This window comes from Amaranthus tricolor, chromosome 13, assembly GCF_026212465.1.
Source record: "Amaranthus tricolor cultivar Red isolate AtriRed21 chromosome 13, ASM2621246v1, whole genome shotgun sequence".
Lineage (NCBI taxonomy): Eukaryota > Viridiplantae > Streptophyta > Magnoliopsida > Caryophyllales > Amaranthaceae > Amaranthus > Amaranthus tricolor.
In genome coordinates this window covers 6,257,147-6,267,535 of record NC_080059.1, presented here as the reverse complement: position 1 = coordinate 6,267,535, position 10,389 = coordinate 6,257,147, and the positions used below count along the sequence as shown (strand labels likewise).

General features: G+C 39.3%; 1 protein-coding gene across 2 annotated transcripts; it reads right to left on the bottom strand.

The window, feature by feature from the left end:
- Positions 1 to 4,959: 4,959 nt before the first annotated feature.
- Positions 4,960 to 10,389, bottom strand: LOC130798458 (uncharacterized). Of its 2 annotated transcripts, XR_009039054.1 has the most exons (4): positions 8,291 to 10,389; positions 7,998 to 8,187; positions 5,646 to 5,959; positions 4,960 to 5,567 (listed from the first exon to the last, which is right to left on the bottom strand). XR_009039054.1 is itself a non-coding variant. In XM_057661449.1 (3 exons), the coding sequence occupies exons 1-3, from the start codon at positions 9,844 to 9,846 to the stop codon at positions 5,807 to 5,809; spliced, it is 1,899 nt and encodes a 632-aa protein (XP_057517432.1). In that variant the 5' UTR covers positions 9,847 to 10,389; the 3' UTR covers positions 5,583 to 5,806. The 2 variants fall into 2 exon arrangements, 1 of the variants encoding a protein (XP_057517432.1); XM_057661449.1 differs by lacking the exon at positions 4,960 to 5,567 and having other exon boundaries at positions 5,583 to 5,959.

Below are 10,389 nucleotides of genomic sequence, written 5' to 3'. Positions count from 1 at the left end.
TAGAATGCATATGGATAAAATAAAATAAAGGATTGATAGACTACTTATATTTACACAATTATAATTAAATATCAAACGGGTTGTAGAAGTGTAAGTAATTAATTTCTGCTACTTTTACTTGTGAAAATTTGAATGATTAAGAGAATTTATCAACAAAATGAACCAAATAGTATAAGTTTCAACTTAATTCCAAAAGTAAGCGTGAAAATCTCAAACCTGTGGTTTGGGGCTGTTCGCGGTTAGTAATTGCGAACAGGTCAAACAAAAAAATAGTTGTTCGCGAACAGCACTTTGACTAACTGCGAACAACATGCTCCACAAATACGCAGATCAACTTCCTTCGTTCCCATTTTCCCCAATTCTCAAAACCCTATCTTATTACTCGACGATCTCCCTAGAAAACTAATATTAGACTAGATTCAATCTATCAATTCTTGCATTCCTCTTTCAATTTGGCACTTCAAAATTATTCTGGGATACTCTAGCTTGGACAAAGGTAATGTGTTTTTTTAGTATATATATATATATATATATATATATATATATATATATATATATATATATATATATATATATATATATATATATATATATATATATATATATATATATATATATTGTTTTCATAGCTTTATGTTGTTTTTTGAAGTATTGTTGTTGATGAGCATATTGAATTAGTTGAATTTAATGTACATTATATATTATTGGAAATGTTGATGTTGGTATTAGAAATATCATTTATGAACTTATTAATTGATTTATTATTTGAATTTTATGTGCATTATATATGTATGAACTTAGTTACATTATGGACTTTATTAATTTGTAGACCAAAAAGATTATAATCAAATGAATATAATGTAATTGCATGGGCATGAAGTTGATGATGATATTAATTTTGTTTGTATTTATGTAGAAATGGTATCATTTCGCGTCACTATAGTATGTTTTTGGAATGGTTCTATTCGAGAAAGTAGTGGCAAGGTTCGTTATGTTGGCGGAAAACGTAGGTTGTTTGCATGCAACTCGAACATAGATTTGAATCGGTTTAAACGTTTTATATGTTCTAAGATTGGATTGGACCCCACTAGAAGTGCCGCAAAAATAATCTTTAAATATGACACGAGTGGAGAATTGCTAGCCTTTCCTGTTGAGGATGATGAGGCTATAGATGCTATGTGGGAGCATTTGAAGTCCACCCAAATTCCCTCTTTGGAGTTATACATAGAAGAAGTACTGTTAGGGAATGTAGTTGCTTCTAATCCTACTCCTACCCCTATGCCTATATCAACTCAGGAAACTGTATATCCCTTCGTTCCTTCCGCATCTTATACTTTTTCTCAACCCCCTACGAATCAAGTTCTAATTAATTCAATGGTTAACTTAGGAGAAAGTGATGAGATGAGACCTTGGGATGATGGAAATAAGAGTAATGAGCTCATTGACGATCCTTCTGAGGATGATGTGGATGTCGATGAGGATGCCCTAGCAAATGACATGACCCTAGGCAACATTCCTACAATCATTCCTCCTACATCTTATGCCCTATGTCCACCTCTAGACGAGTATGAGGAGGACAACTCCTGGAAGACTTGGGCTTGTGATACCACTTACACCGAAGAAGGGGAGTTGGAGAAGGGTATGATGTTTGATAGTAAGGAAGCGTTGTTGGAAGCTATCAAAGTGTCATATTCGTAGAAATGTGGAGTATAGAACGGAGACATCAAACCAAACCGTCCGTACCTTGAAGTGTAAGCGAGGTTGTTCGTCGAGACTTAGGGATACGCTCGATTCATATTTATCTTCATTACGTATAAGGGTAAGCATGGGTCTTGTGTTTTGGGTAGTGACACTGTTTCAGCTGGACGCATTCACTTGACATCTTCTGCCATTAACAATGCCATTAGAAATTGTGTTGCTAAAGACTCATCCATTAAGGTATCTGTCGTACGGCAGATGGTTAAAGATCGTTTTGGTGTAGATTTGAATTATAAGCGAGTGTGGCGTGCTAAACAACAATCCTTGTTGTCCATATATGGAACTTGGGAAGCTTCTTACTCACTCTTTCCGCGCTTTTTAGAAGCTTTGCAACATTCCAACCCGGGCTTAGTACTTGAGTGGCTTTTTAAGGAAGACAATGACACGGGTGTATATGTGCGACCTAATATTAGGACCTTTCAACGTGTCTTTTGGGCCTTTAAACCTTGCATTGAAGGCTTCAATCATTGTAAACCTCTTATCGCCATTGACAGCACACACTTGTATCTTCCTCTAGGTGAGGCTACCATCACACTGCTTGATATAGCCTTACTGATAGGGATGCAGGCAAGGCGGGTCTAATAGGAGACCCGCTTCATCCCCGCCCCATCGGGGAGGGGATGGGTCCCGGTTTGATGGGTCATGGGGCGGGTACGGGTATAAAATTCATACCCACCGCGGGGATGGGGATGGGGATGGGTTTTAGGTGATACCCGCCCCATCCCCGCCCCGCCCCGCCCCATACCCGCCCTGCCCCGCCTCGCCTCAAGATACCCGCCTCAAAATATTTTTAAGTCTTTTGCTAGTTTCCGTTTTCTTTCCCGTTTTGTAAATGCGATATCTTCTTCGTCCGGACTCGCATTTGTCTTCATAAAAATGGTTAAAAGAGTTCAAAGTTGTTAATGATGAGTCGATTGGTATTTAACTAGTTATTGATATTTATGTAATAATGTTATTAGTTTTATAAAATGATTGAATATAAATATTTGGCACAGATGGGTATTAAGCGGGGATTTGACGGGTGGTGGGGCGGGAAAAATGGATATTACACGGGGATGGATAGCCAGATGGGTGGTGAGGCGGGGATGGTTTTAGATACAAACCCATCGGGGCGGGGACGGAGAAAAAAATTATACCCGCCGCTGGGATGGGGATGGGGATGGGGATTGCATTAACAGATGGGGATGGGGATGGTAATTCCAATACCCGCCCCGCCCCGCCCCGCCCCGTCCCGTTTGCATCCCTACTTACTGACACGACTTCCCATCGAGGGACGTGCCGTGTCTACAGTCGGACGCCAGCTATCAAGCTGGCATGACATAGTGCACCACATATTGGGAGAGCACCCTCCAGCGGAAGTCATTAGGGGGAGCAGTTTGCGCTGCACATGGTTGGTTCGAACCTTCTCGCATCTCCCCGAAGGTGCTGATGAAGGCACCATTTTGAGGTACGCCCTCCTATATTTGATAGGAGCTGTCCTGTTTGCCGATAAAACAAACAACCAAATACAGCTCATATACTTGACTTTACTTGACGACCCCTGGGAGCGCATCGCCAAGTATAGCTGGGGCTCCGCAACCCTTGGATACTATGTGGTGCTGCCCATAAGAACGTCAAGGAGATTGCAGGACCATTAGTCATATTACAGGTAATAACAATAACATTTAATTCTTATCCACATTTGGTGAATTACATACTAATTACATTTGCAATCTTCAGCTGTGAGCGTGGGAGCATATTCTTATCAGCCAACCATACAGAACTGTTGGTCGTGGTGATGCTGCTCCTCCGCAACATCCCCCACCAGATTCTGCATATGGTTCACGGTGGAATTCCGCAACAACCCAACCAGGTAATATTTCAGTACTTATTAACATTACTGCAATTTAATTAACACATCATTTACATTTTCATAACATATATTAATAGTTTTCGTGGGACCCGTACCCTGTGGAAGCCTACGCAACTGTTTCTGAGCACTCGGGGATTCAATCAGGTGCGTGGAGGACTTTTGTGCCACTCATATGCTTCGAAATTGTCGAAGTACATCTACTAGAGCGCGTACTGCGCCAATATGGGTTGGTACATGGCATTCCACCACCTTGCGACACTGAACCCGAACTGCACCTAATTTCGCGCAAGAATCAGGGTACAGCGAACTGGATGGAGATCAACTGGTGCCACACATCGCTCATTGGGATCGTAGACTTGAGCTGTTGGCCCAAGGTGCGCCGATCGATGTTCATGACACACCTACTACACCGGACTACATGCCGTGGTTCCTCTCCATCACCCGTCGATGGATGACACCACGTGGCATCATTGCAGCATCACATTATGCACTTGTTGCGCCTACGATTACCTAATTTGTAAGTCTTCATTTGCATTTAAATGATTAAGTTGCCAATTACATAATATAATATTACATTAACAAAATATTAATTGCAGGCACAAGATGCGGCAGCAGTGATGCGGTACAGCCACGAGGAGCCGGTGAAGGAGATTGTGCAAGGCATGCTCATCGGCACGCAGTTGCAACACTTCATACCGGAAGTCGCTACGGAGTCTTCACCGGCTACCGCCGATGCGCACGTCTCATCTCCTGCTTATGACTATCATTTGGAAGAGATGGATCTTTCATACCCCGTTGATGTTGCGGGGACCTCGCAGGCTGGGCCATCGTAGTCATCACAGTACCAGTCTCCTCCTCTACCAGAGCGACACCCGAACGCCTCTTACTACCGTAGGAGGTATAGGAGACCAACTCAGTTGGATAGAGTAGATGAGGGTCATGAGCGTTAGTGTTTCAATTTTGTGTATTTGGATTGACTCTCTCTCTCTCTCTCTCTCTCTCTCTCTATATATATATATATATATATATATATATATATATATATATATATATATATATATATATGTTTATTTAGTTGTATATTTCAAACATTTGTATATATTTAGTTGTATATATATGTTTATTTACTTAATCGTAGCCTAAAAAAAAAAAGTAAAGTAGTTGTTCGCAGTTACTAACTACGAAAACTGATGAAAAGTCAAACAGCTGTTCGCAGTTACTAACTGCGAATAACTATTGTGTTTTTTTGACCAGTTTGCAGTTACTAACTGCGAACATCTCCAAACCACAAGTTTGGACTTTTCACACTTATTTTTGGAATTAAGTTGAAACTTATATTATTTGGTTCATTTTGTTGATAAATTCTCTTAATCATTTCAAATTTTCTTTACATGTTGGATTTGAGTCCAGCCAACGGTACGAGTGTATGATCAGAAATACAAAATAGGGGCTACCAAGACACCAGGATGGCTGAGAAATTGTCCAAAAGAGCAGGCGAGTTGTCTGTAATCTTTGTTGTGTACCAAACTTTCCAAGATGATGCTTCATTGCAAGTATTCCGTAACGAGCTAGTGAACAACACTCTAAGCAAATCGATATTTCTCCAAATAAACTTGCCAAAACCGTTCAAAAACACACATACCTTGCCATTGTTTTGTCTTCCACACTTCGTAATTACGGTATTTCTTTCCGAATAAGCTCATCAAAGTACACTCAGATTTAATGCTCTGTTTGCGAAACAAAAAAATACAGCTGGGAGACGGGTGATTAAACAAGATGTATTGAATTATAACACAATATTACAAGTGTGGCCGAGCGTGGGTTTATTGTGCTCTAAATCTGCGAAGAAAATCGTCATTAGATCCTCAATTTGTATGTCACACAACCTTCCTGCTCCCGATACATACTTTGTTCTTGAATTCTTAATCATTACGCATCAATCGTCAGTCAATATAGGCTGCAGAAGCAGAAATAAATAACTAAAGTCTTATTCATACTTTTCGGAGTAATTGGAAAGGAGGGTATTAGGGCTCACCTTCATGACCAGCCACAAACAGTTTTGTTCAGTGACGGATGAACAAAGAAAATACGTGTATCAGCAGACAAGGATCTTTGGCAACATAATGATTAATAATAGAGTACTGTCGATTCGAGGTCTAGCTAACATTTTCTGAATTTGGATGATATAAATATTTTCTAAGTCCCTTGTACGAGAGCTGCTCGGTCAGGATTCATCAAGAGCAGCTGTTGCATGTCCTTAGGCAGGACATGAAACACAGCCTGCAGGTCTCTCTGCAGCTTCTGGCAGTTTTTCTTAGCGTCTTCTCCACTTGTTCCAGATTTCTGAACCTGATCAGTAATTACATTTGGAATTAAACACAGCACCGAGATATAGGATCTATATAATGCTTAAAACTTCTGTCGAATATATCAAAGCGAAACAAAAAAGCTCTTTATCAAGGGTCAGAATATATAATTATACGGAACACCGATGAAAAGTAATTGAAATATATGCAACTTGTTCTATAATTACGAATCAAGAACTACAAATAAAGGTGGTGATTCCAATTTTCACGACTTTGGTAGAAATAAAACAGAAAACAGAACAGCACAACCAGATCATCCGATTTAATTTCACCATATTTATCATAGAATAAACATAGTAGGAGAAATTGTCTTATACTTCGATCATTAGGGTTGTCCAAAAAAGTTTGTCGCAATTCATTGTTGACCATATCCAGAATTCTTTTCTATATCTTCCATCAAAACGATTGTGGATCACCACCAACATGAATTGATCATGAGAATAAACCCAACAAATTTACCATACATTGATGAAACTGAGAGTCTAAAACAAGACTGGATACAGGAGTAAAAATTCATAATGATTCATCAAAATGTAGCTTGGAATTCACTAATGTGAAAAGATTGGACCAAATAATCTCGATTTGCCATTAACCTTCAATGCTATTCAACATAGTGCACATAAATATTTCAGTCATTGTCTTGGTGATGGTCGCGGACTGCATTTCGCGGTTAATGCCGATGGTTTCGTGATCATTTTGGCCTATATTTCAGTTGCTATAAGCTCAAAGACCTTTATAATATGGTTGGGATGCAGTGATGTAGCCTTGTTTTTGCACTATGTTATGTAGTAAGTAATTATTAAACCTATTATTCCACAGTTCTCGAAGCCTAATAATAAATCAAAAAATTGAATGATCTAGAATGACCATAAAAGAGCTAAATCCCAACCCCCACCATCATCAACCAACTCCTATCCTCCATAGTGCAACGTACTGGCCACATCATCGAATCACAACTGCATTTTAATGTTTTTGAGGTCACCATGACAGCTGATGTCATCTAGAAAGGTCGCGATAATCATGAAAAAATCACATTTGTATGTAAATGATGCTCCACAGCCGTTAACACATTAAAGGTTTTGCATTATGCTATCTCCTTCCACCCAGAGTCGAGGTTCCTAAAAAAACAAAGGATGCTATCTATTATCGCCATTATCAGTCATACAATTCTACCAATGAGGCAATGACACCCATCCCGTCTCCTCTCTCTACAGTCTCACTTTCATTCAACCATAGAGGTGAAATGGTGCCAATCAGATAGGGCTAAACCAAGAATTTATAACTTAGTATGCCTTGCTCTTAACCCTCCCACCACACCCCTCTCTATTCTTGATTCTTTGCTGATTGTCTTATTCCTATCTTACTTTACATAGGGACCCTCACCATCAAACAAGGCATTTATGAACAGACATCATAAAAGCAAACTTGAAAATTAGAGGCTAGAGATAGAATCCTCAAAAAGCAATTTCACAAATCTGCTCTGGAAATTTCAATATCGTCTAATCAACAATAATTCAGTATTGAGTAAAAGCGAGAAACTTCAAAAGTCAAGATGATGAGTAAAAAAGTTTGTAGTTGTAGATGTAAGTTGGTTATCATGATTGGGATCCTACTTGGAATCGACCATAGAGGTAGGATTGAATACTATTCAACAAATAAACTTGAGCATGGTTTTCCTATACTTGTCTTATTTCGACTAAGTATATACCCTTTTATTTCGAACGTTTGCCTTCATACTACTAGCTTAAAATGACCTCATTTCTGATTTCGTTCACTAACACCAGGAAACAATATGCACCAAAAAGCTTATCCCTAGATATGTCTTGTTTTCTCATATAAGATCGTTCCAAATAGGGTTTACAGCAACTAAATGTAGACAAATTATCTTTGTAAAATCTTCGGTCGCTCCTCTACACGTCCTATCATAGATTCCAGTCAAAAATTGGCATCCCACTTGGGAACATGCCAAATAATATTAGTGGAAGTGTTTTTAAAGGCAAAACAAGAATATCGAAAGTCACCTGCAATTCCGCAAGATGCCGTTCAATAGCATTGAAGGCGTCCACAACTTCTATTTCAGACAGCTTAGATATAAAAAACTGAATATCAGTCTTCAATCTTGCTTGTTTCCATAATCTGTGCTGCTCCTGTTCAGCAACTGCTCGTCTTCCAGTAAACCACGGCATAAAATTCTTTCCCTTGAGAAAGCGCCTGTTTTTCGATAGAAAACCATGTCAGATTTAGCAAGTATTGGGCTCAAATATAAGTCTAATAAGTATTGAGACATGTTAAATACATGTTGTTCAATGTTCACCTGTATAAATCAAGCCAATTTGATCTCATTCTCTTCGATAGGAACTTTCCTGGACCTCTTGCAGCTAAAGCACGAAGAAATTCGTCAGCGTCAAAAGGAGGAAGTAGGGGCGGGTCAACAAATGGCGAGGACCCTTCAGATGGTGTATTGATCTTGAAATAAGGGCCAAAGGGAGACAAAAAGTTCGTTGTGAGCTCTAGAAAGTGCCTACGGAGAATCTCGTTGTTTACAACAGACATAGATTCCTCAACCCTTGCCAAAGTCCCTGCATCGACAAGCCTGTTTAAGATAGATGTATCTGGCTTCGTAGTCGCTGAATAAGTCGTCCAAATAGCTTCTTTGTGTTCGGTCATCAGACAAAGAGGGCCTTCCCTCCTCAACTTGACTGCATTCAACAAATTTGATGGAGAAAATCTCCTCAAGGAAAGCTGCTGAACACCCAACCCATCTAAGCGACCAGTTGGTTTACCAGGAGACGACCTAGAAGCAGTATTAGCACGACTTGAATTGGCAATCGGGTTTCCAACAGACACAATGTGAGGAATGTTTCGCAATGCTTTCAGGAAAAAAAGGTTTGTTACACCAAGTATCATTGGGGGAAACGTACTACCATCTTGAACTGAATTCAAATAGGCAAATTCTGGGTCATGAATGGTGAAGTAAGGCCTAAAGTCCACACTACAAAATAGCGGTGCAACCAAACTAACAAGTCCGGCTACAGCCTCACAACACTGAGGCGGTGTTGGGGCGATTACAAGGATAGGCTCACCAACAAGTACTAATTCCCACAAAACCCAAAGTTGCAAGAGAATTCCGCGAAATATTCCAAAAATGTCCGCATCATGGAATAGGCCGAGTGGAATTGGCTGATTCGTAGCAAGCGAAGGAACCATATAAGTAGCCAAATCCTCGACTATCATTCTTCCGTCCAAAGGCAAACTATAAGCAGGAGGCAAGTTCACCTTTAAAGTAGAATTACCAATGGGAAGCTCCATTAACTTCCCATGAACAGGAGGAGGCCACATTGACACATAACCAGCTATAAGCTCAAGAGCTTTCTTTCCAATGTCAAAAAACAAAGGACCCATGATTTGAAGCAAAGGTCTAAACACACTAGAAAATGGATTATGAGACAAGATAACAACCGATTTCTGCTCACCGCCTCGCTTAAGTCTCTCATCATGCCTTTGCCTATTAAACACAAAACCATACAAAAATCGCGACCCTTCACCATTGTTAGCATCTTTTCCTGCCTCAACTACTTGAGAAACAAGTCCATCTACTTTCCCATGCCTTCGAAACCTAAAGAAGAATATACAGTCATGAATACTAGACCGGTTATGATTCTGTGAGACAGAATCCGGGAACGAACTAAAAGCAGTCCCAAGCTCCTCATCTTGTGTTAAACACCCAGATGGAAAACATTCCTCTATGACCTGACCTTGTTCAAGATCAAACCTAATAACACAAAAGGCTACAATCCATCTATGTAATGATTCATCATCAACCTTTGGATTTGATTCAGACCTCAATGAAAATGATGGGGAACGGCTCATTTCCCACCAATTTTATGCAAATTCACATTCAATTAAACATTATAATGACAATATTTCACACACCCAGAAAATTTTGTTTCTTGATTTGGCTCAATAATGGAAAATTAATCTACAACAGTAAATCATACCTTAAATTATTGAAATAATACACCCATCACTCAAAATCAATAGAGTTCAAATCTTTATTACCTTATGTATCAATTGTTGAGATACAGAACAAGAACATCTCCAGGTGCTTACACAGAATCATTGAACAACATAGGAACAGTTTCATCAACAGCAAATGTCAGATCTAGTAATGGGTTTGATAGAGAAAATACTATAGACAATTGTTTGATGTATACATGATGGGAAATTGGTTTTCTGGTTTGGTAGTCGGAGAGTGAGTAAAGCAGTGAATTCCGGCAAATTAATAAGGTAAAGTTACAAGAGTGTGGATCATAAATTAGTATTCTAATGCTTTGGTGAGGATGTTGAACAATGAACAGGGATACAAGCCAGAAAAATGTCTTTTACATTTTGCTACATAATACACACAAAACT